This window comes from Girardinichthys multiradiatus, chromosome 4 (genome assembly GCF_021462225.1).
Source record: "Girardinichthys multiradiatus isolate DD_20200921_A chromosome 4, DD_fGirMul_XY1, whole genome shotgun sequence".
Taxonomy (NCBI): Eukaryota; Metazoa; Chordata; class Actinopteri; order Cyprinodontiformes; family Goodeidae; genus Girardinichthys; species Girardinichthys multiradiatus.
This window is the reverse complement of record NC_061797.1, coordinates 27,397,405-27,422,701: the sequence shown is the minus strand read 5'-3', so window position 1 is coordinate 27,422,701 and position 25,297 is coordinate 27,397,405. Positions and strand designations below refer to the sequence as shown.

Sequence of the window (25,297 nt, the reverse complement as noted above, 5' to 3'; positions counted from 1 at the left end):
TTGCAGGTTTTCAGATGTTTGTTTAGTTAAACCTGTTGAGGTTTTTTTTTTCCAGGCATTACATAATGCTGAAATGTTTTTGCAAATTGATAATAAAAATGGCACATATTTGCTGAAACTTTTTTGTTTGTTCAACTAGAGCTAGTCTTTTTTTCATTGTGTGTATTTATTCAACAAAATTAAAAGAAACAGAAATATTCATAGACCAAGACAAACTTAAGTTTCTGAACAACCAACCAGCTGACTGCAGATTCTCTTTGAAAAGACTGGAGGAACCAGTCACCCAATAATAATTATGGCATTATTTTATCTTTCTTTAACTTGGTGTTAAAGAAAGATAGATGTTAGGTTTGTGGATGACGTTTGCAGCTTTTGTAACTTTCCAGTATGGGTTCATAGATAGAGTTATAACAATGAATAATGTTTGATCTATGAAGAAATTCTTAGATTTGTGATTACTGCCTGCATTTTGCGCTAGCTGCAGTTTCACGTGTGCACCTTGTGATTATATCCATGGTAAAAATAACTTTTAATCTGATAATACACCCCCGTGTGCTGTCAGAAGCAGTTTCCTTATTGGACTGGTCAGTCACATTTCACCAAGATCACAAACTCCACAAAGATTGGATGAAAAAACTGGAATGACTTGAAAGTATACCCATAATTATGTCTCTTTCACAGTTCAAGCACTTTATTCAATTGTAAATGTAAGCCTATGAATCAGCCTCATCCAACCTCAGTTTGTTTAGAGCATTATTAGAAAGGCGTGTTTCTATCTTGTTACTTAATGCAAAGGTGTTACATTGTTTTTAATCCCAACCGTGTCCACATGTTATCAGGGCTTGTGTTTGAGTTGCAGACAGAGTGTTACTGATGAAATAACGAGGATTTTCTAGGTGTGTAATACAGCATGGTGTTGAACAGATGCATGCAGCAGCATCTTTAGAAGGTCAAATTTAAGCGTTGACTCAAACACGATCAGAACGGAGTGGGTTTTGGTCTAATTTATCAGTTATTAGAAACAGAAATTTACAAGCAAGGGAATTGTCTATTTCAAAATTTGGAATTTAATCAGAAATTAGATTAAAGGCTGGTTCACCCCTTCACTTCGGCATATGTACTGGTAGTTGTGTTCAGTAGGTTCACAATGGCTCATTTATGCCCTGCTAGAAATCTGTCTAAACATTTAAATTATTCAGGATCAGGTTAGTTTAATTTTTGTTCTGTTTGGAAATTATGTGGCTACCTATCAATTGACTAAGATAAAAAGGTAAATATTCTGAAAGGAAAAATGCAGCCTTGCCATTTCTCTGCATGTTGGCCTGAGCCTGCCTATGTACTCAACCTGACAAACTAATAAAACGACACAAGATGTTTTGACAATAGGATGACTGGTTTCCTCTTGAAACACCTGTTTCAATTGAAAAACAAGTTACACTGTGCGTTTTACAGCAGTATCGAGCATGAATCAGTGATTGCGTACCCAGAAGTATCGCTTATGATACTTGAAGCTTGTCCTGACAGGAACTACTTCTGGCACTGGAATGTTTCCTAACATTTATGATCAATTAATCTTTCATGTTTTGCTCTACACAATGTCAGAAAGGCTATAGCAAGTAAAACATGCTACTGCTTGGTGTTCTTTGATTTTCAGATACATAATGCAGCTGAGGAGCCCAGAGTGCTGTGCATAATTCAGGACATCACCAGTGCGAAGACGGTCAACGAGAGGCTGACCCTCAACCTGCCTGCTTCCACTACTCTCTCCAAACTTTATGAGGACGTTGCCCACAAAGCTGAATACGTGAATGGCACCTTTGACCTCGCTTGGGGAAGTGCTCTGAACATGGTGAGACAAGTTGCTCATGTGGGCAGATGCTTTTCATAATATAAGTGTGTGACATTGTTTTTATATAGACCAGTTCACAGCTCCTTTCAGGGTGGAAGAGTTTCAACCAAACCAGTTCCCTTGCTAAACTAGTCCACCACTACAAGCACCAGTTCTTCTTTCTATCTCAGCACAAACTCTTTGCTGGGTTAGAGGAAAAGACCGCGTACATCAAGAGCCTACTCAGACCAACCGCCAACCAAAATGACGTGAATGACGCATGTTTAACTTTAAGAGTTAATTTGTTTTTGATCTGTCTGGTTTAAATCGAACATAAACGGCATAAACAGGGCCTCAACAATAATTAGAAGTCTGATTGCGGTTTATTTTGGTATCGCCTGTAATAAAACTCAATCACTGGAATATGCAGCTGCGGTTACAGTTTTTTTTTTTTTCCTGTTTATTTCCAACTCGACTCTTTTAACATTAATAGGACCTACTTTGTGTTTATTTCCTGATTGTATCTCTGTTGGTGAAGAATTCAGAAGCAATCCATACTGTTAACACTGTTAAAGTGGGGCTATCATGACATCCGTTTGCAGAGAAACTTAGTTAAGCGCCCCCCAGGTCAGAGCATGTTTGTTTGTTGGGGGTGTTGTGCTAAATAGGATATGTGTGGTTAATTAGGAACTAAGTTTCCGCTCAGCTCATCTTTAAGCTGGCCAGTTCTTAATCTTTTCTGATGTCCCAAACGGTAATAATTAGTACCAGTATCTAATACCAGTTAACAGCTTGAGAAGCTATAGCTTTACAGATTAGTGGCCTGAGGTAATACGTGAAGCTGCGTTTCTCATGAAATTCATCAACAATGAAAGCTACGATCTAAAAAAAACTCTGCCGTTCAACTTAACCTCAGTTTGGCATCTGCAGCGGGCTCTGATGACAAATCCACTGGTAACAGCGAATTACACCCTCGGTTTACAAGGCTTGTTAGATCCCTTTTCTCAGATTGTTTTACAAACAGGTGAGTACTCCTCAATAAATAACACCTCCTGTGCATACTTTGAGTGAGAATGATTCTAATGTCTAACAGCTGGTCCGCTTTCAGTATTTAACATTGTATTAGATAGTCATAAAATGTCTAAACACAACTTTTCACTACTTGCTGACCGCATGTGCCAAGCACTTACTTGGGATTGAGTATGTATCTATTGATGTAGAATGGGTAATTTTTACAATAGTTTTGAAAAGTTTCTTCTTAATGCTACTGCCACATGTTGTTCTCCTCTGGTTTATGACGACCAAGGCATGTATGCACAGATATTTGAAAAGTTAATCTAGACTTGCAATGGGATTTATACAAAAATTCAGAATATAGCAGACAGAGAATCAAGCATTAATTGTAGAGATGTTTTAAATGATTTAATGACATGGCTCCAGCTGGCTCCCTGGCTATGGAATAGCCTACCCTCTGCCCTGGTTAAGTGCTGGAACTGCTTTGGTGGAAAAACTCTGAGTAGAGCTTTATACTTGTGGCCACTTTTGTTTCTGGTTGTGTTTCTTCTTGAAGGTCTAGAACCAAAATCTTATAAATGAATGCTTATATATATTTTTCTGTATATGTTCATCATTGTCTTGTGCAGCTGGTTTTATAGCTGGATGTAAGAAATGGCTCCATTTGTCTCCTTGTAGAATACCCGTTTTCAAGCTACCAGGATAAAACATGTCATTCACTTGTAGCACAATGAGCCACATTGTCAATATGCACCATCACATTATTTTTGAAAGAGTTTTGCAAAGCTGCTATGTTGAGTTATTTATTCTGAAAGGAATTAAGGCTTGCAGAAGATAAAGCTGATTTAGTCTGTTTTTAGTCTTCCCCTATGCTCCTGATTATCTACAACATATTCAAGATCACTTTCTTTTTATCCTTGGCATATTTGAGTTTGTTTAGTATTTTTAAACTATTTTGGGCTTAATAATAGTGACAGTCCCTTGTGTGTGCTCTTGGTGTGTAATACCTCACTTATGACACACGATCTGGACCATCAGCATCGCAAGGAAATGGCTGCTAAATTATAACTACATCAAAACTGCTAACATAAGATGTTTTTTTTTTGCTTGTTTGTTTTTCATTTGTGCCATCAAGTAAAATTGAGTTAGCCTTTGTGTTGCTATTAGCTGAAAGGATTAGTCTGTGACAATGTCCCAAGCAAGTATTTGGGATTACTTATTTAAATAATTAAATAATGCATAGTCAGTGTATCAGTGAGGAGTTTGTTCTGTTTGTTTCTGCACATTATATTCTCTTTTCTTAAATGAGCCCAAGCTAATCCTGTTGCTGACCTAGGCCAAAGCCCAAGTGCTGTGCCTGTTGTTATCTCACTGAGTAGGTCAGTGGATTAAGGTACTGCCTCCACTGTTACACTTGCTTGCTCATCCCCATCTCGTCTTTTGAAAGACGGCTTGCTAGTGCTCCTCACATGTTGTCTCCAAACTGCTTCCTTTGCGCACATCAAGACAGGAAGTTTGTGGAAGATGAATTTAATGGAAGTCTGAATATCATTGTATGTTTCATATTTTTTTCTTATCAAAAGGCTTTTTCTGTGGAAGATTATTAATATAGGTTTCCGTTTCACTTTCTCTTCCTCAAGGCTCCGCTGGAGCATAACAGTGAGATGTCCCTCTCTGATTCTGGCTTTGAGCCTGGCGGTAAGAAGAATTTTCTCCATCTTACAGATAAAGATGGAGAGCAACCACAGACTGCATCGGTAAGTGATTTAAAATATAACTTATTTGTGCAATTATGTTTTTAAATGTAGTATATAACAATCTTGCTTACCAGCTTGAGTTTAATATTTTTTTTAATTCCAAGGTGTGTTTTGTTTGTTACTAGGATGAGTCAGGAACAGCAGATAACAGTGGGCTGGATGACAGTTCCCAGGAGCGGTTTATCGGGCCCCTGCAAAGAGATGGCAGTGCGAGCGGCAGCGGTGACTACAGCAGTCCATCGTACTCCTACTCATCCATCCTCAGCAAATCTGAGACGGGTAGGTGTTGGTAACCTGTGAAAGTTTGCCTCTGTTGTATTTTTAAAACTCTTAAATAATTTGTCCATGACATAAACCTTTGTCCCCCTGCAGGTTATGTTGGCTTGGTTAACCAAGCAATGACTTGCTATTTGAACAGTCTCCTCCAAACTCTGTTTATGACTCCGGAGTTCAGAAATGCACTCTACAAGTAAGTAACTTCGGTTTGATCTGTTTTTGTAAAGCCAATGAATTATAAACTTTAAAACCTTTTGTCCAACTTCAGCTGGGAGTTTGAGGAGTCAGAGGAGGATCCTGTCACAAGTATTCCCTATCAGCTGCAAAGGCTCTTTGTTTTGCTGCAGACCAGTAAGAAACGGGCGATCGAGACGACTGATGTGACTCGCAGCTTCGGGTGGGATAGCAGTGAGGGTGAGTTTTTGTACTCTCCTGTGACTCCAATCATATGGGGTAGTCTGCAAGCGGAAGAATGTGTGCTTCTGCATCTCCAGACTTAAATATCCTTTTTTTCTGGGTTTGTTGTTCAGCCTGGCAGCAGCATGATGTCCAGGAACTGTGCAGGGTCATGTTTGATGCCCTGGAGCAGAAGTGGAGACAGACAGAACAGGTAGGAGATAGTGATCTCAGACATTTTAGTAACAAAAACATACTACAGTCATGTAATGAATGAACTCTATTATAACCATCACCAGTAACATACTCAAGTATTTTCTTTTCCTTTCATTTAAATCAAAAAGAGAGACTGATCATATAACTGAGAATGAGGATTGCATGTTTATTTCTTAGATAATGACAATCTATACAGAGGTTTATTAGGCATTTCAGCCTTGATGTTTGTAGAAAAACTTTTTTTTTTTTGCATAATGCCTCTTTTCAACTCATTTGTGTTGAGATTGTTACCAAATGATAACCTTGAGGGTAAACAAGATGCCACAGGTAGACAATGTTCACCCAAACATTTAAAAACAAACAAGTGGAGCATCAGATAATCTAAAACAGAAAAGTATGATGTATTAATCCTCTTGCTTAAGTTATATAGAATAAGGATCATCAGTTTGAATTATTTTTAATATTTATTGGCATTTTGATTTTATTACCTAGACAAAAGGAAAAATTATAGAATAAAAACCTGCTAAGTTTAGAAGTACTTTTTAAGAGCTTATGAGTCATTTTGCCTTTTCTAAAGTAACACAAGCCTAAAAAGCTAATCGGCTAATTAATTAGTTGGGCTAACTGCTCAGGTATCCAGCATGCATCCGGCTGCTTTACGGACGTGTCGCCCTTAGTAAAAGAGATGAATGGGGGTGATTTACTTTCTATACCTTGACTGCCTGTAAATGTAGTGACTGGAAGTACAGGGGTTGGACAATGAAACTGAAACACCTGTCATTTTATTGTGGGAGGTTTCATGGCTAAATTGGACCAGCCTGGTAGCCAGTCTTCATTGATTGCACATTGCACCAGTAAGAGCAGAGTGTGAAGGTTCAATTAGCAGGGTAAGAGCACAGTTTTACTCAAAATATTGAAATGCACACAACATTATGTGTGACATACCAGAGTTCAAAAGAGGACAAATTGTTGGTGCACGTCTTGCTGGCGCATCTATGACCAAGACAGCAAGTCTTTGTGATGTATCAAGAGCCACGGTATCCAGGGTAATGTCAGCATACCACCAAGAAGGACGAACCACATCCAACAGGATTAACTGTGGACGCAAGAGGAAGCTGTCTGAAAGGGATGTTCAGGTGCTAACCCGGATTGTATCCAAAAAACATAAAACCACGGCTGCCCAAATCACGGCAGAATTAAATGTGCACCTCAACTCTCCTGTTTCCACCAGAACTGTCCGTCGGGAGCTCCACAGGGTCAATATACACAGCTGGGCTGCTATAGCCAAACCTTTGGTCACTCATGCCAATGCCAAACATTGGTTTCAATGGTGCAAGGAGCACAAATCTTGGGCTGTGGACAATATGAAACATGTATTGTTCTCTGATGAGTCCACCTTTAATGTTTTCCCCACATCCAGGAGAGTTACGGTGTGGAGAAGCCCCAAAGAAGCGTACCACCCAGACTGTTGCATGCCCAGAGTGAAGCATGGGGGTGGATCAGTATTGGTTTGGGCTGCCATATCATGGCATTCCCTTGGCCCAATACTTGTGCTAGATGGGCGCATCACTGCCAAGGACTACCGAACCATTCTTGAGGACCATGTGCATCCAATGGTTCAAACATTGTATCCTGAAGGCGGTGCCGTGTATCAGGATGACAATGCACCAATACACACAGCAAGACTGGTGAAAGATTGGTTTGATGAACATGAAAGTGAAGTTGAACATCTCCCATGGCCTGCACAGTCACCAGATCTAAATATTATTGAGCCACTTTGGGGTGTTTTGGAGGAGCGAGTCAGGAAACGTTGTCCTCCACCAGTATCACGTAGTGACCTGGCCACTATCCTGCAAGAAGAATGGCTTAAAATCCCTCCTACCACTGTGCAGGACTTGTATATGTCATTCCCAAGATGAATTGACGCTGTATTGGCCGCAAAAGGAGGTCCTACATCATACTAATAAATTACTGTGGTCTAAAACCAGGTGTTTCAGTTTCATTGTCCAACCCCTGTTTTTCCAAACAGTTGAGTTTGTGTTTCCTCTGAGGGGGAAGAAGAAGAAACACAAAATGGCAAAAATGTGGAAACGTTGATATGTGGACACTAGGGAGCATCACCCAAGCCTACAGTGGTCAAGCTGCAAGTGACATGTCTGTTCAGCAGCTTACTGCAGACTGGTTCCCCGTGCAAATAGCCTGACTAAATAACTAGCTAATATGAGCTTGTTATACTTTTGTTACGCTATGAAGTGTGGAACAGAGTAGGGACTTTTGATTTGTACGATAAGCTCTTGAGAACTATTACTAAATTTAGCAGGTCGATTTTATTTTTTATTAATTTTTGCATCATAATCACAATAACAAGTGTTTATAAATAATGGTTACAGCTGTAATATTCAATATATTATAATGGCAGCAGTAGAAGTAACTATTACTATTGTGCTTCAAATTGAAACCAGGTAAATTGTATACATTTGTTAAACTTTGGAGTAAATGCCACAATACTTTGAAACTTTTTTTACTGAATATTATCAAACTGCAAGAATCTGACATAATCTCATGCCTGGTACCTGTATAAACCCAGTGCTTTATGTTTCAATTTAATATGGTTTATGTATTTTTCAATCCATCGTACTATTACTTTGTACTTGTTGTAATTTCTTTCTTTCGCATGAGAACATAGCATGGAGATGAAGATTGTTAGGGGAAAATAATGCCTCTGTATATCCTCAGGCTGATCTGATCAACCAGCTGTACCAGGGAAAGCTGAAGGATTATGTACGTTGTTTGGAGTGTGGATATGAGAGCTGGAGAATCGACACTTACCTGGACATCCCTCTTGTGATCAGACCCTTTGGAGCCAGTCAGGCCTATGGAAGTGTGGTAGGTTTTTCTTGTCAATAATGTGATTCAAGTCATGACTTTTTAATATTTAAACTTTAAACTCAGTGGAGTCGATCCAATTATTGTGCTTCTGCAGGAGGAGGCTTTGCAGGCATTCATCCAGCCAGAAACCTTGGATGGCCCCAACCAGTACTTCTGTGAGCGCTGCAAAAAGAAATGTGATGCCCGAAAGGTGGGCGTAGTGAACACGTGAAGCAGCGATAGGAATACAGCGTTCTGCAGCTGAGCTCTTCTGATGCTTTTATAAATGTTTCTTTACCCAGGGCCTGAGATTTCTGCACTTTCCCTACCTGCTGACATTGCAGCTGAAAAGGTTTGATTTTGACTACACCACTATGCATCGCATCAAGCTTAACGACCGCATGACGTTCCCTGAGGAGCTCGATATGAGCCCGTTCATCGATGTGGAAGATGAGGTGAGAGCAGCCATCACTCTCAGATTAGATTAAGGGCCCCTCCGCATTGTGAACATTATGTTGATGAACCACAATGTGATTACTTCCATAATATATGTGATGAGGAACATGATGTAACGGTAATTTAAAGATGCTGTGTGCATCTCTTGGTATAGCCCCATTTTTCTACATGTATTTTTCATAATATACATATCCCCAGGTTGAGTGACATTGAAAACATTGAACTTCCACATTGCTTGTGGGGGGAAGAAAAGGAAAAGGATTCGTTTCGTTTCAACTTCTTTGTTAGTTTCCAGAAGCAAAAAACCAAACCCGCAGATTGTCTAGAAACAGTTTTAGACAGTTCCTCTTTAAAGAACCAATCATGCTTTTCCATTTTGAGAGAACGTCTGACAGAAGTACTCTTTGGTCCCTCTAAGGACAGATTTTCCTCGCTTTTTAATCTTTTTTTTTTAAGCAATTTCTGTATGGCATCAGCCAGTTAATCAAACCTTATCTGTATGCTAGAATATTATCTCACAATTTTCTTTTATGACGATTTCCTTACATAAAAGTCCAAAGATCATTTCTAGCCAGACTTTAATCAGTTTGCCCAATTTTGCTAAAGTTGGTCAAGCACAATTGATATTTATATTGGCAAGCCTAAGAGTTGAAGTACATGGGCTCTTAAACTGATTTGTTTAATAAAAAAATGTATTATAATAAAAAAGATTTAACAGCACCACCACTTGGGTAATGTCCACTCTTGCAGCAAAAATTAATTGAAACAAAACAATTTCCATTATCATCACTGTTTGCAAATTCATCAAGGAAATCAATTTCACATTGTTAACCAGTGTTAATTATGTTAACATTAGTAAGAATACAGTAGTTGTAACATCTTTCATCATTTTAATAATCTCGCCAACACCCCCAGAATGTCTTGTGCATTACATGTCAGGGAGAAAGTAAACCTCATGCCCCCAGCATCCAGACTGCTTTTACAGGCAGGGAGGATACAGTAAGATGTTTTTATTTAGATTCAAAGAACACTGTTTGAAGGTCAGAGTGCTTTTATATGGTTACGGATGTTACAGGGGTTTTTCTGTATTGACGCTTGTAAACATAGGCATAAACCATTACTATTTAGGCTGCCCTACCAATAATAAACCGTTTCAAGGCCCTGTAGTCCATTACATCTGACAAACTGCTAGCAAGTTAAGCAGACAAATCAGACGATTCAGAAAATCCTAGCTGGAGTCATATTTACCTACTACATGAAGCGTTCCTTGCTCATTTACAAAGTCAAAGGTAGAGCTACATTAATCACTCTGTGGGTGATAATATATCCCCACTGTACGTTCACTGCTTTCTGCCCACGGCTGCAGGGGCGTGCCTGAGACAATGTGCCCTATGAGCGACCAAAACCATTATTAAAACCAGCAACTATTTCTTCCCTTCTATACGAGTTACTTCATAAAGCTGCAGGCCAAGGATGAAAATAGGACTGATACATCTAAGCAGAAGCATAGAATGTGCAGAAGGCAATCCTATGAGCTCTCTGCTTTTGCAACTCATCAGCTGCAATCTGCTCTACCAACCATGTTCCATCCTGAACACAGTGAACCTAGAGGTTAAAAAACCCCACACATAAGTGCACCTTGTCAGGAAAAACATAGCTGCGTTTATGGTGGTTTGGACCTTTTCTAGCTATACGGTGTTCTTGCTGGACCGTGGCTGGTGGAGCTGATTGTGGCTGCTTAAGAGTGATTGTGATTTATATCCTTTCATAGATGTCTATTAAACCATGCCACAATGAGTTGTGTGTGCCATCCTTTGGACCATGGCTAGTATGCAGCCTAGATGTTTCCTTTTAAGCCTTGAACTCATTTTATGGTGGTGCCGTCTTATCGGGCTGAACACACTGCTGTGTGCTTTTGATTTTGTCTCTCCAAGCCTGTACATGAACACATAAATAATGGTTGAAAACTGTCGCTCCTTTTTCTTTTTTTTTTTTTAAACCTTCATTGTTCTTTTGAATTTGTCCCCTTTTAGAAGTCGCCCCAGACGGAGAGCTGCACTGATAGCGGAGCAGAGAATGAAGGCAGTTGCCACAGCGACCAAATGAGCAACGATTTTTCCACTGATGACTGTGTGGATGAGGGCATCTGCTTGGACAGCACCAGTAGCACAGAGAGAGCATTGAAGCCAAAGGTAACCTCATTGGGCGTTTAAGGACTTTATCTATAAAAGCCTTTGAATAGGGAAACGTGAACAGACGTACCTGAATTTGGAATTATAACCAAAGTAATCATTTAGTATCTCACTATAAAATGTATGCTGGGAAAACTGTGGTTTTACCCCGCTGTTTGAAACATAGAGTAGTGTAGCACTTCCCCTCCCCTACCTGTTGCTGAGCTCTCCAGGTCAACTGGCTGAATAAAGGATATTCTGTTTTACAAAAAGGAACAATCCGGCTATTTAGGAATATTTGTCATTGAGAAAAACATGGACGGCGATTGTGGAAAAAGGAGCGCCTCTGATCACTTTGAATAATGTAATGCAGCTTTAACGCTTCAGTTGGCAAGCTTCAAAGTGACAATAAAACATAAAATACAAACAAAAGCAATTAGATCATGTTATACATATATTTTGAACTGTTCTTCTGCAAATACCATGAAACTGTGGTGTGTTTTTTTAGGGTTATTGTACCTTGAGGATCTCATTTTGGCCCATACTTACTACAAACCGGCAACTTCTTCTGTTCAGGCTTAGAAATCTGAATCTCCATGTTCTGAGTCAGCATACCCCAGATTTAATATGGCTGCCACACATATTAAATGTAGTGAAAATGCAGGAATAAACTGTTTATTTGTACATCCAAGGGGATTAAGATGACTTTTCTCTAAATAAGGCTTGAAACATTTGTATGGGGACCAGTTTGTGGCAAATACAACGATTGACTTAGGACGCACATTGTATCTACAGTATAGATTGTTCTGTAAATGATCAAAAATGTGATGATGAATTGGATAACTGGATCAACATAGTAAAGGAAGCTTTTGGGGTTTTTAGTTGTTTTTTTAATTTCCACTCATCACAATGGGATGTAAGCTGTTTGTGTGGAATCATGGCTGTTTGAACTGTGTTGTTTGACAGTTGTAATTTAATAATAATATTTGAATTATTTCTCTTCATACATGTTGGGACTAAAAATACTATTCTGAAAATCTACCATTTTTTTGGGTAATGCCGTGTCTTTTCTGACTCACATTATACAGGTCCTTCTCAAAATATTAGCATATTGTGATAAAGTTCATTATTTTCCATAATGTCATGATAAAAATTTAACATTCATATATTTTAGATTCATTGCACACTAACTGAAATATTTCAGGTCTTTTATTGTCTTAATACGGATGATTTTGGCATACAGCTCATGAAAACCCAAAATTCCTATCTCACAAAATGAGCATATCATTAAAAGGGTCTCTAAACGAGCTATGAACCTAATCATCTGAATCAACGAGTTAACTCTAAACACCTGCAAAAGATTCTTGAGGCCTTTAAAACTCCCAGCCTGGTTCATCACTCAAAACCCCAATCATGGGTAAGACTGCCGACCTGACTGCTGTCCAGAAGGCCACTATTGACACCCTCAAGCAAGAGGGTAAGACACAGAAAGACATTTCTGAACGAATAGGCTGTTCCCAGAGTGCTGTATCAAGGCACCTCAGTGGGAAGTTTGTGAGAAGGAAAAATGTGGCAGAAAACGCTGCACAATGAGAAGAGGTGACCGGACCCTGAGGAAGATTGTGGAGAAGGGCCGATTCCAGACCTTGGGGGACCTGCGGAAGCAGTGGACTGAATCTGGAGTAGAAACATCCAGAGCCACCGTGCACAGACGTGTGCAGGAAATGGGCTACAGGTGCCGCATTCCCCAGGTCAAGCCACTGTTGAACCAGAAACAGCGGCGGAAGCGCCTGACCTGGGCTACAGAGAAGCAGCACTGGACTGTTGCTCAGTGGTCCAAAGTACTTTTTTTGGATGAAAGCAAATTCTGCATGTCATTCGGAAATCAAGGTGCCAGAGTCTGGAGGAAGACTGGGGAGAAGGAAATGCCAAAATGCCAGAAGTCCAGTGTCAAGTACCCACAGTCAGTGATGGTCTGGGGTGCCGTGTCAGCTGCTGGTGTTGGTCCATTGTGTTTTATCAAGGGCAGGGTCAATGCAGCTAGCTATCAGGAGATTTTGGAGCACTTCATGCTTCCATCTGCTGAAAAGCTTTATGGAGATGAAGATTTCATTTTTCAGCATGACCTGGCACCTGCTCACAGTGCCAAAACCACTGGTAAATGGTTTACTGACCATGGTATCACTGTGCTCAATTGGCCTGCCAACTCTCCTGACCTGAACCCCATAGAGAATCTGTGGGATATTGTGAAGAGAACGTTGAGAGACTCAAGACCCAACACTCTGGATGAGCTAAAGGCCGCTATCGAAGCATCCTGGGCCTCCATAAGACCTCAGCAGTGCCACAGGCTGATTGCCTCCATGCCACGCCGCATTGAAGCAGTCATTTCTGCCAAAGGATTCCCGACCAAGTATTGAGTGCATAACTGTACATGATTATTTGAAGGTTGACGTTTTTTGTATTAAAAACACTTTTCTTTTATTGGTCGGATGAAATATGCTAATTTTGTGAGATAGAAATTTTGGGTTTTCATGAGCTGTATGCCAAAATTATCCGTATTAAGACAATAAAAGACCTGAAATATTTCAGTTAGTGTGCAATGAATCTAAAATATATGAATGTTAAATTTTCATCATTACATTATGGAAAATAATTAACTTTATCACAATATGCTAATTTTTTGAGAAGGACCTGTAAATGATTGAAATATCCTGATAATCCCACTTAATTTATGTGTCATTAACGTTAACAAAAAACCAAAAAGAGCACAAGGAGTTTAGTTTCCTTTTATGCTGATTGAACTAGAAGTTAAAAGAATAAGCAAATCATTGTTTAGATTTGTTTTATTCTGTGTCTTGGTCTCTTTATATCCTAGCAGGATGTGAAAGTCCAGCGATGTTGTCTCCAATCCGTACCTGCTGTCCGAGTATATTAACAATTTAAAATAACTGTTACTGAGCAGCTGTCATGTAACAGGCCTATTTAATGTAACGCTGCTGTAGAAGTATATCAACAGAGAACTCTACAAATGTATTGTCGCTTCTCTCTGAATGATGTTTCTCTTTTCATTCTTAGAGCTTGCTGACCTTTGAGTTGTTCTCTGTCATGGTCCATTCTGGAAGTGCTGCGGGTGGACACTACTACGCCTATATCAAGTCCTTCAGTGATGGCCAGTGGTACAGTTTCAATGATCAGCATGTTAGCAAGGTCAGAGTCAACATTTACGTGGCTTTTTTGTATCCTGTTACAGACTCATTTATGACTGATTTAGCAGACCTCTGCTCTTTCTGGTAAAAAAGAAACAAAAAACCAAATAACGCATATTGTCTCATGTTTTTATTGTTTTTATTAGTTAGTTTTACATTTTGGTACATTTCTCTGCAATAGATCACCCAGGATGATATCAGGAAGACGTATGGGGGGTCCTCAGGGAGCAGAGGCTATTATTCCAGCGCCTTTGCAAGGTTAGTTGTGCCATGTCTGCACTCGGTACTCAGACTTTAGAGATGTACACTACCGCTCAAAAGATTTAGACACACTTTCTCATTTAATGGTTTTCTTTATGTTTATGCATATTTACATTGTACGTAGATTCTCACTGAAGACATCAAAACTGTAAATGAACACATATGGAATTATGTAGCAAACGCAAAATTGTAAAGAACTTTAATTATGTTTTATATTTTAAATTCCTTAAAGTAGCCGCCCTTTGCTGTGATGGCCGAAATATTAACTTTTCGCCGTCTCTCCATGAACCTCTGGGAAGTTCTTTTAAGACTCTTTGGAAAACCATTTGAGGTGACCACCTCATGAAGCTCATGGAGAGAATGGCAAGAGAGTAAAGCAGTAATCAAAGCAAAGGGTGCCTAGTTGATGCCTTAGGTGAGAATCTACAATGTAAATAGTCATGAAATTAAAGAGACCCATTAGGTGGGAAAGTGTATTTAAAACTTTTGACCAGCAGTGTATATTAGAAAAAAACTTATACCTATTTCACATATTTTAAATGTTTCTGGTTCAAAGGTGATTTTCTTTTCTAAGTTCAGAATAATGAGATTTTCTTCTGTTTTTTCCTTAACAGTTCTACAAATGCATATATGCTGATTTATAGACTGAAAGATCCCTCAAGGAATGCAAGTAAGAGAATAACACGACCAGATATGCTAGAGAAAACGCCAGCAGTAACTGGCTGATAATGTCACATTTTTTGATTCTGAATTATACATTTTTATATCAGATTAATGATCAGTTATAGCATTATGACAATCAGTCTGTTATTGTTTAGATGGTTCTCCTTTTGCAAAATCAGCTTTAAGATGTAGAGGTATAAACTTGTCTATACCTCTCGCACCAAACGTCTGTAGTTTATCATTGATATCATTACATTTGCACGATTGGGCCGCCATCAGTAGCATACAGTGACTTGCAAAAGTATTCACCTCCCTTGGCACTTTTAATGTGTTGTTGCCTTGCAACCTGGAATTAAAATGGATTGTTTAAGTTTGCACCATTTCATTTACAGAACACGGCTATGACTTTGAAGATGTAAACAACAAATGGGATAAAAAACAGAGAACTTCAGCATGCCTAACTGTTCAGCCGTACTTTGTAGAGGCACCATTTGTTGCAATAACAGTTGCAGGTCCCTGTGGATCAGTCTCTATGAGCTCGCCACATCTTGCCACTGGGATTTTTGCCCATTCCTCAAGACAAAATGTTGGTTTTCGCTTGTGAACAGCAATCTTCCAGTCTAACCACAGTTTCTCAATTGGATTGAGGTCTGGACTTTGACTAGGCCATTGTAACACATTTAAATGTTTTCCCTTAAACCACTCGAGTGTTGCTTTAGAAGTACGCTTCGGGCCCTGCTGGAAGATGAACCTCCGTCCAAGTCTCAAATCACAAGCAGACTTGCACAGGTTTTGCTCCAGAATGTCCTTGTAATGGTGCCATCCATCTTTCCCTTGACTCGGATCAGTTACACAGTTCCTGCTGCTGAAAAACGTCCCCACAGCATGCTGCTGCCACCACCATGTTTCACTGTGGGGATCGTGTTCTTAGGGTAATGGAATGTGTTTGGTTTGTACCAGACATAGCATTTACCTTGGTGGCAGAAATTTTCAATTTTTGTCTCATCTGACCAGAGCATCTTCCTCCATACATTCGGCCAGTCGCCCACAGGCCTGGTTGCAAACTCACAACCTGCCTTCTTATTGTTTACACTACATAATGGCTTTTTTCTGGCCACTCTTCCATAAAGCCCAGCTCTATTGAGCGTAGGGCTTATTGTGGTCCTATGGACAGATACACCCGTCTCTGCTGTGGGTCTCCACTTTTGTTTTCTGCTTTCAATGCAAGAAGGATTTCTTGTTGTCAACTTCCAGCATTTGCTTTTGCAACCTGTTAGTGGTTTGGACAATAGTTAGTGAATTTGTTATTTACTTGTCAGTGTTTATAATCTCATGGCCAATTGTTGTTGTCTATCTGGGGGTATTATTCTGAATTTCTTAGACTTTTTTCCTAAAAAAAGGTCATTACAAATGTCAGTTACATAACCTAATAAGTATGGATGAAGTTTCTTCCAGGAAGTGTTCCACCCAGGGCTCCTCACAGTCCATCTAAACTAAGTTTTAAGCTTCTTTGCTTGAATTGCAAAAGTATTTGTTTGTAACGGGTCAATCTTAAATAAAATCAACCGGCTTTAACGTCTTATGACTTGTCATTCAATGTCTTTATGTTGTCGTTTTCTCTACCCTCATTCTTTAGCGTAGATTTCCTGCGTCGTTGTGTCATGAGGTTGCATATAGGTTTAATGTGTACTGTTGTCTCTCTGCAGAGTTTCTAGCTGTGGAAGACTTCCCAGAGCACATAAAGAGTTTGGTTCAGAAGGAGAAAGAGTTCGAGGAGCAAGAGAAACGTCAGAGGGAAATTGAACGCAACACTTGCAAGGTATTCTTGTGTTTTAAGAGTTGTCATGGACTTGGATAGATCAGTTTTTGTAACACTTTATTAGCTACGAAAAGCTGGAAAGTTTTTATCCTAATTTTCAGATCAAGCTCTTCTGCGTGCATCCTGTCAAAATGATGATGGAGAGCAAGTTGGAGGTTCATAAGGATAAAACTCTCAGAGAAGCAACAGAAATGGCCTACAAGGTGGGTTGAGTTATTACTCTTGTTCTCCATTTGACCACCGTATGGATGTGATTGGATGTGTTTTAGAAGGTGGTCACTGAACAGAAATTATAATAGCTTATTTTATTTTTTGTTTGTGTGATTCCTCAGCTGATGGAGCTGGAAGGAGTCGTCCCTCCTGACTGCTGTCGCTTGGTAAAGTATGATGAGTTCCATGAGTATCTGGAGCGGTCGTACGAAGGTGAGGAAGACACACCGATGGGGCTCCTGCTTGGAGGCGTTAAGTCCTCGTACATGTTCGATTTGCTCCTTGAGACTCGCCGGACTGATCAGATCTTCCAGCCGTACAAACCTGGAGGTTGGTTGTGTAGGATTGACAAAAGATTTAAGTGCAGTATTGTATGTATGGCTAAGTGGTCGGTCATGCCAAGTATTTTGAATTTTGTATTTTTTTTATTTGCCTACAGAGGTGATGGTGAAGGTCCACGTTGTTGATCTGAAGACCGAGACCATCGCCCTTCCAATCAGTGTGCGAGCGTACCTGAACCAGTCCATCACTGAGTTTAAACAGCTTATAGCACAGGTTTCTTAATTAGTTTATTTTAAACCCATGTACTGTTGCATCTCAATAAATTAAACAATCATTTCTAACTTAATTTGTTTCAGTAATTCAGTTGAAAAAGTTGGATTCATATAAATTCATCACACGTCAAGTTAAATATTTCAAGTATTGACATTTTTTCTGTTCATTTTGGTGATAACACAAATAATTAAAACTCAAAAAACAGTTTTAGAAAAGTTCAATATTACATAAGATTAATAAAAAACAGGATTTTTAAGACATCAGTGTCAACCTTCTAAATGCATGTCCTCTGTGGTTCATGCACTTAATACTTCGGGTTTGCTTTTGCACTCTAAATGCAGTCCTTGGTGAATAATCACCATATTCTGCTTCAGAATTCTCACAATCATGTGGTTATCCCTGACACTTTTACCTTCCACTCAACTTTCCATGAATATGCCTTTTTACAGCACTTTATGAACAACCAGCTTCTTTAGCAAGGGCCTTTTGTCATTGACTTTCTTACACAACTATCTAGTCCACAATCTTCCCCATGACTGTCTAGACCCCAACATGGTCATAATATACTACTTTTATTTCTTTGAAAAATACAGTTTTATTGACCTTTTATTTAAAGTTATAGTTAGTGAGAAACTGAATTTGGGGTTTTAATTAGTAAGAAAAAATCATCTAAGTAAAACAGAAATAAATATCTGAAATATGTCGATGTGTGAATAAATCAACATGAGTGTAACTTGAATGACTATTTATTGAGATGCACCAGTGTATTACGTGTGCATTGCCTGTGAGAAGGGGAGATCAAGTGCGAGTACCTACTCATGTGTGTTTTGTTTTGTTTTTAGGCCACATGTCTACCTGCCGAAACAATGCGGGTGGTTTTGGAGCGGTGCTACAATGACCTCAGGCTCCTCTATGTTCCAAACAAGACGCTAAAGGCCGAGGGCTTCTTCAGGAGCAACAAGGTCTTCTTTTCTTCCTTAATGTTCTTATTGTTGAAGTTTGAAAATCAGAACATTTAATTTAGTTCTGTTCCATCAGGTTTTTGTCGAGAGCTCCGATTTGACGGATCATCAGGTTGCTTTCACCGACTCACTCTTGTGGAAACTGTTGGATCGCCACGGGAACACGATCCGTCTGTTTGTCTTGCTGCCCGAGCAGTCTCCCGGCACTCTGGCCCACAGAACTCTTTGCCAAAAAGTGGGAGAAGACTCTGACGCTCCATTTGAAGGACCAAAGGGTAACAGGAAATCTGTAGAAGCTATACTGGAGGAGAGCACAGAAAAGTTAAAGAACCTGTCTCTGCAGCAGCAAGGCTCCAGTGCTAGTGACAGCCAGAAAAGCTCAGACACCAGCGACTTTGAACATATCGAGTCGCCGACTCAGGAGGCAGACTCGAACTCTTCGCTGTGTGTGGCCGCGGACAGCAGGGAGCTGGAGAACCGGATATCTGCCTCCTCTGACACGGAGAACCAGTTTGTGTGCGAGGAGCGGTCAGACTCGGAGGTGAACAATGACCGCAGCACTAGCTCAGTGGACAGTGATATCCTGAGCTCCAGCCACAGCAGCGACACACTGTGCAACGCGGACAGCGGCCCCATCCAGCTGGCCAACGGCCTGGACTCACACAGCATCACCAGCAGTCGGCGCTCCAAAGCCCACGAGGGCAAAAAGGAGACCTGGGACACTGCCGAGGAAGACTCTGGGACAGACAGCGAGTATGATGACAACGGGAAGAGCAAGGCAGAGGCTCCGTACTTGTACTTCAGAGTAGAGCCTTATTCCCAGGATGACGCTTCGTGGGATACCCAAAAATGTAAAGGCCTTTTTTTTTTTTCCCATTTAAAGCAATTTATTTGATTTTTTATCAAATTAAAGGAAAAAATTAGACAAATGCTCTTACTGTTTTTTCTTTTCTTGAAATTAACAATAAGAATGAGTTTGATCATCACTTCAAAAGTTTTCAGTCTGATTCATTGTGCTCTCGCATGTGGTTTTTCAGGTTTAGTGGTTCACGTGGACAAGAGAATAACCTTAGCGGCATTCAAACAGAACCTAGAGCCCTACGTTGGAGTCCCGTCGTCCCAGTTCAAGGTGTTTCGGGTGTACGCCAACAACCAGGAGTTTGAGAGCGTACGCCTCAATGAAACGCTCTCATCGTTCTCTGACGACAACAAGGTCAGGAGACTCTTCTCGGGATATATATTTAATTTGGGGTAGCAGTTTGTTTAAGAAGGCCTTTTAAATTCTAACTGAGCTTTTACTTTTGCTGCTCAGATAACCATCCGGCTGGGAAGAGCATTAAAGAAGGGCGAATACAGAGTCAAGGTGTTTCAACTGCTTGTAAATGAACCAGAGGTGAGACCTGATTATTACCCTGTCATTATGATGGTATGGCATTAGAGTTGAATAATCTTACATGGAGGACTCCTGAGGTAGGTAATTGGGATGAGACCCGAGGGGCATGACTGCTTCTTCAGCATTTCCCCACTCCCCTGTCATATATTCACGATTATAAGCATTTAAGCAGGGCAGGGAAACTCCATTTGAATTGCTTCCCTGGTGCAAAAACAGCATGTGGTGTCAGTTGACCTTTTGTGTTTTGAAGTTTGTTGAGTTGCCAAATAATGATTTTTCTTTCTGTAGCCTTGCAAGTTTCTCATGGACACAGTGTTTGCCAAGGGCATGACCGTCAGACAGTCCAAAGAGGAGGTTGTTCCTCAGTTAAAAGAGCAGTGCAAGCTTGACCTCAGCATCGACAGGTAGGATCGGTCTATAATACGTTTGGCACATTCACGCCATTTTTCTTGAGAAAAACAAATTGTTTGTATGAAATGGTCAATAAATTAGTTTGTTTTTTGTTAGGGTTCGTCTCAGGAAAAAGACATGGAAGAATCCAGGGACGGTGTTTTTGGATTACCACGTTTATGAGGAGGACATCAGCATTTCCTCAAACTGGGAGGTTTTCCTGGAAGTCCTTGATGGTGAGTTAATTATCTGCAGTTTTTATCAAACAAGCTGAAATGCATTTTCTAAACCTATGTTAAAGCAAATACCATCACTTTGTTTTATGAGATATTAATGACTTTCTTTTAATAGAAAGTCACTTTAGTCTTAAGATGAAATAAACAACAAGAAAACCTTGAACACATTGTTGTTCACCGATTAAATTATTTTATGTAATAAAATTACAAAGTACTTGTTTAGTTTGCCATATTCATTGATACTGTGACAAATTTAAAAACTTGAACCGGAACAGAAAGTTCTTGTAAAATACTCTGATTAGTTGTAGTACGGTTATTTATAACATTTACTTTTGTTTTCAATTTTAATATACATTACATTCAGATGGCTGCCCAACAGAAATGCTGCTCATAGCCTTTTCCTAACAGGAGTGATCGGTGGCCCTCCTGTTGTTTCCACACCATGTTTTCAACCGCAAATGTCTACTACAAATTTGTCTTTCTTGTCAACAACGTAAAGTTTAGTAGGTTTTTGCCAGCCAGCTGACAGCCAGCGCAGAGCAGTATGTGTGGGAGGGGCAGGGCATCGCTATGTTACTACATGCTTCGGAGATCGGGAGCAAACTCCGGTCACTCCACCTCAGCTTTTTAAACCTTGACATACCTTGATACCAGTAGCCAGCCCATGACCGGTTTGAAGTTAATATGGTTGACTCGGTCATTGTTTGCCTTTTTTCAGATTCAGAGAAGATGAAGTCCATGTCACAGCTGGCGATTTTGACTCGGAGGTGGAGTCCAACTACCATGAAGATGGGACCTTTCCAGGAGGTCATTTTGGAGAGCAGCAGTGTGGAAGAACTCAAGGAAAAGGTATTTATGTCCCATGCCATACTTGTTACTTTGTACACTGTAAAAGAAATTGGATGATACCAACTATGACCAAAGGCTTTTAAAAACGTACCATAGATAAAGAAGATGTTTTACAAAATAAAAGTCAGTAAATTTAGAACATTTATTTATTTATTGCTGCCAAGGCAATTGAATAAAAAATCATGTTAAATCAACTGTCATTTAAAAAGATTTTCTTTGAAGAATTGTCGCCATCTGCTGGTTATTGGTAGTAGCCTCATCCTCATTTTTGTGTTTCAACCATCTTTTATCTAGGTTTATATATGTTTACATGTTTTTATGCATTTTTCTTTACATGTTAAATGATCAATAAAAATGCTTGATAGTTCATGTGCAGTTTGTGGTTTTGGTTATACTTGTAGCTTTTATTCAAGTGAGTTTACATATAGGTCACTTTTCATGACATTTCACATTTACCACTTTTATTCACTGATATAGTTTCACCTTGCTTGATATCATAAACATGTTCTGTTTCTTGATTTTTGTTTAAATTATTTATTTTTGATTGCAGCTCAGTGAAATGAGTGGTATTCCTCTGGAAAACCTGGAGTTTGCAAAGGTATGAGAATTTCACTATCTCAGACCCTATTTGTTCACGTGATCTTATTTTACTTAAGAGCTGTATGTCTCTGCTGTACAGGGTAGGGGAACATTTCCATGTGATATATCCGTGTTGGAAATCCACCAGGATTTGGACTGGAACCCAAAGGTGTCGACTTTGAATGTGTGGCCTCTCTACATTTGTGATGATGGAGCTGTGGTCTTCTACAGGTACGAAAACATGTAAATATGTTTAAACAGTCTCTGATGCATGCTTATTGCAATTTATTAGCGGCCTTCAGTTCTTCTATATTGCTGGCAGTGGTGTCTCTCATCTGCCTCTTGACAATAGTGAGAGTGACCCCGTGGTCATTAAAGCAACTCTTGGTGCTTTTGACTTTGTGGGAAGGTACCAGGTTCTGCTGGAATATAAAATCAGCATATCTAAAACGCTTGTCAGCAGAGTGCTCTACAGTTGCCTGGTAGATGACTGTACTGACTTTGGACTTGATAAAATACGTTGGACCAACACCAGCAGATGACGTGACTCCAAATTATCAGTGACTGGGGACAACTTGACACTGACCCTCAAGCAACTTGGATTTTGTGGATCCCTGCTAGGGATGGGCATTTATCGTACAGTTGGATCATTGTTGTGATTTTAGAAAAGGTTTACAGAAGAACTTTGATCTATCGGGGCGTGGTGACCCTTCTTGACGCAGCCAGTCGTAGGTTCGACTCCTGGATCTGGCGACCTTTGCTGCATGTCCTCTCCACCCCTTTCCTGTCAGCTTCCTGTCAAAAACATGAGAAAAATAAAGGCCTTTGGTGCCACAAAAAGTAAAATAAATTTGGATTTATCGGGTCAATGATAAACTTTACATGTTAATGCTTGCAAACTGCAAAAGCATTCTTGGTATCAGTATCTGGAACCTCTGGAGATCATTGTGGAAAGACAGATTCTTCATAAAATGAAGAACATTATGGAGAACCCTGAGCATCCTCTTCATGAGACTGTCCTACAACAACAGAGTGTCTTCAGTCAGAGGCTTCTTCAGATCTGCTGTAAGACGGAGCGCTACAGGAGATCCTTCCTGCCCACAACCATCAGCATCTACAACAGCTCTTTGAGGAAACCTTCATAACATGAGCTACAACATTTCATTTCCCTTTGGGATGAATAAAGTATTTTTGAATTTAGATTTTTTATTTATTTAAAAATATGATTAAAGGCAATTATTGTGCTTTTACGATAGAATTACATTGAATAATTTAACGAGTGCCCTGAGGTAGCCTATGCAATAACTGGGAAGTTGTTCTTTTTTTTGTATTTGTGTGGCTGTGACTTTAGTTACATGTAATCACAGCCACACAATATAGGCCAAAAAAAGACGTCACTGCATTTTTAAATATTTTTTGATCATTACTCACTGACATTGCTCTGAATACAACACAATATTGTGATAAAGTTTTACGTCCATATTACCCATCCATAGTCTTCCCATATACTCCAAACTCTATACCTTAATTTACAAATGAAATGCAAAATATTTTTTTTCTGAAAGGACAAATCTGGTCACTGAGCAGTGATCCAGTCCTTTCTCTCCATAGCCCAGGTAAGACACTTTTGATGACGTCTCTGGTTCAGGAGCGCCTCCTAAAGCTCTGACTCCAACTGTATTTTGAATCTCCCCTAAAAGCAAATAGATTTTGCTTCAGAATCCTCAAGACTGCAGTTATCCTGTTGTTGTTTACCTTTTTCAACCACACTTTTTCCATCAATCAAACTTTCCATTAATAAGCTTGGACACACCAATCTGTGAACATCCAGCTTGTTTAGCAATGATGATTTGTGGCTTACCATCCATGTGCATGGTGAGCTGCCTTCTCCAGGCATATGTAACATTTCTGTATAAAAATTCAACTAAATCAACCGAAGTTTGAGGGGTTTTTTGGCCTTTAGTCATGATCATAAAAATAAACAGAACTAAACACTTGAAATATATTTTTGTCTAATGAACCTACAGTATATAATAGTTTCACTTCATCTATTAAATTACTAAAATAAACTTTTCAGTTATGTTATAATGTTTTGAGATACAAAATTTTGCCACCTAAAAACTGATACTTTTTGAAATGTTTAACTAAATGCAATATACAATTGAAATAGGTTTTATATTCATTGTTTTTGAAATAATTTCCAAGACTCAAGTATCAGAAAAGTTGCATGTTTGACATGAAATCACGTGCTCTCTGTATCTGTGCAGGGACAGCAGAGAAGAACCTCTGGAACTGTCGGAAGACGAGCGCAACGAGCTAATGAAGAAGGAAAGCAGCCGCCTGCTGAAGACGGGACACCGCGTCAGCTACTCCCCACGCAAAGAGAAGGCCCTCAAGATCTACCTGGATGGCGGCCCTGTGAGGGACCCGGGGCAGGACTGAGGCGTGCACAAACCACTCCTGGCTGTTTAGATCACCTGGCTACTGCAGGAGAACAAGCAGGCATCTGGACTTTGACACAACAGTGACTTGAAACAAAGCAGCGTTGTGAGACTGGTGTTCTCACAGCCTGTACTCGCAGCCCCAGAGCTGGTTCAGTTGTGTACTATAGTGTAATGTACTGTAAAGTCTAAAGGGATGTTCAGAAGCTAATTTTACAGAGAAGAATCAAATGGTGTATTGACAAATCATGTGAAATGGGTGTGGAGAGGTTAGGACAGTGAAACCAGTTGGAAAGGCATCCATCCGGTCTTTATGAGTCTCCTTTGAAATCAAACTTGCTATCATTTTGTGTTCCTCTTTCTTTGTTCTGGACAGTGTTGATTCTTGCTCATCTTCGTCCGTCTTGTACTGTTCTCTTATCGTTTGACCACTGCTCATCCTAAGTTACTCAGAGTCTTCTGAATGCTTTAAAAAAAAAAAAAAACAATGCCACCGAGAACTCCTGACGCAGCCTCCCCTCTTCCTCACCTCCTCTGGCGAGAATGACCGCGCTCTCTCTGTAACTTTGCAGTTTAAACGATCATTCACATGATTTGATGAGTATAAAAGCAACAAACAATGTGTTCCTGTAACACCCACGTTATATGTTGTTGTGTGCTGCTCTGCATCTGTCGCAGCACTTTCACTTCATGTAGTGATTTCATAGGCTGTCGGCCCTTTCTGTCATAAAATACATTGAAGCAACACCAA

The 25,297-nt window shown here is 39.8% G+C and overlaps 1 protein-coding gene across 1 annotated transcript in view; it reads left to right on the top strand.

Annotated features, from left to right (window-relative positions):
* usp47 (ubiquitin specific peptidase 47) overlaps nt 1–25,297 on the top strand; it is a 27,716-nt gene extending 2,419 nt beyond the window's left edge. The window contains exons 2-28 of the mRNA XM_047362734.1: nt 1,655–1,849; nt 4,483–4,599; nt 4,725–4,878; nt 4,972–5,068; nt 5,144–5,289; nt 5,406–5,485; nt 8,224–8,373; nt 8,471–8,566; nt 8,658–8,810; nt 10,845–11,003; nt 14,058–14,189; nt 14,370–14,446; nt 15,064–15,119; nt 16,819–16,931; nt 17,033–17,134; nt 17,264–17,471; nt 17,581–17,696; nt 18,539–18,658; nt 18,735–19,509; nt 19,696–19,871; nt 19,971–20,051; nt 20,340–20,455; nt 20,559–20,677; nt 21,396–21,526; nt 22,077–22,124; nt 22,206–22,336; nt 24,373–25,297. Of these exons, the coding sequence (XP_047218690.1) occupies nt 1,655–1,849; nt 4,483–4,599; nt 4,725–4,878; nt 4,972–5,068; nt 5,144–5,289; nt 5,406–5,485; nt 8,224–8,373; nt 8,471–8,566; nt 8,658–8,810; nt 10,845–11,003; nt 14,058–14,189; nt 14,370–14,446; nt 15,064–15,119; nt 16,819–16,931; nt 17,033–17,134; nt 17,264–17,471; nt 17,581–17,696; nt 18,539–18,658; nt 18,735–19,509; nt 19,696–19,871; nt 19,971–20,051; nt 20,340–20,455; nt 20,559–20,677; nt 21,396–21,526; nt 22,077–22,124; nt 22,206–22,336; nt 24,373–24,547 (4,023 nt within the window). The 3' untranslated portion in view covers nt 24,548–25,297. The remainder of the gene's footprint in view (nt 1–1,654; nt 1,850–4,482; nt 4,600–4,724; nt 4,879–4,971; nt 5,069–5,143; nt 5,290–5,405; nt 5,486–8,223; nt 8,374–8,470; nt 8,567–8,657; nt 8,811–10,844; nt 11,004–14,057; nt 14,190–14,369; nt 14,447–15,063; nt 15,120–16,818; nt 16,932–17,032; nt 17,135–17,263; nt 17,472–17,580; nt 17,697–18,538; nt 18,659–18,734; nt 19,510–19,695; nt 19,872–19,970; nt 20,052–20,339; nt 20,456–20,558; nt 20,678–21,395; nt 21,527–22,076; nt 22,125–22,205; nt 22,337–24,372) is intronic.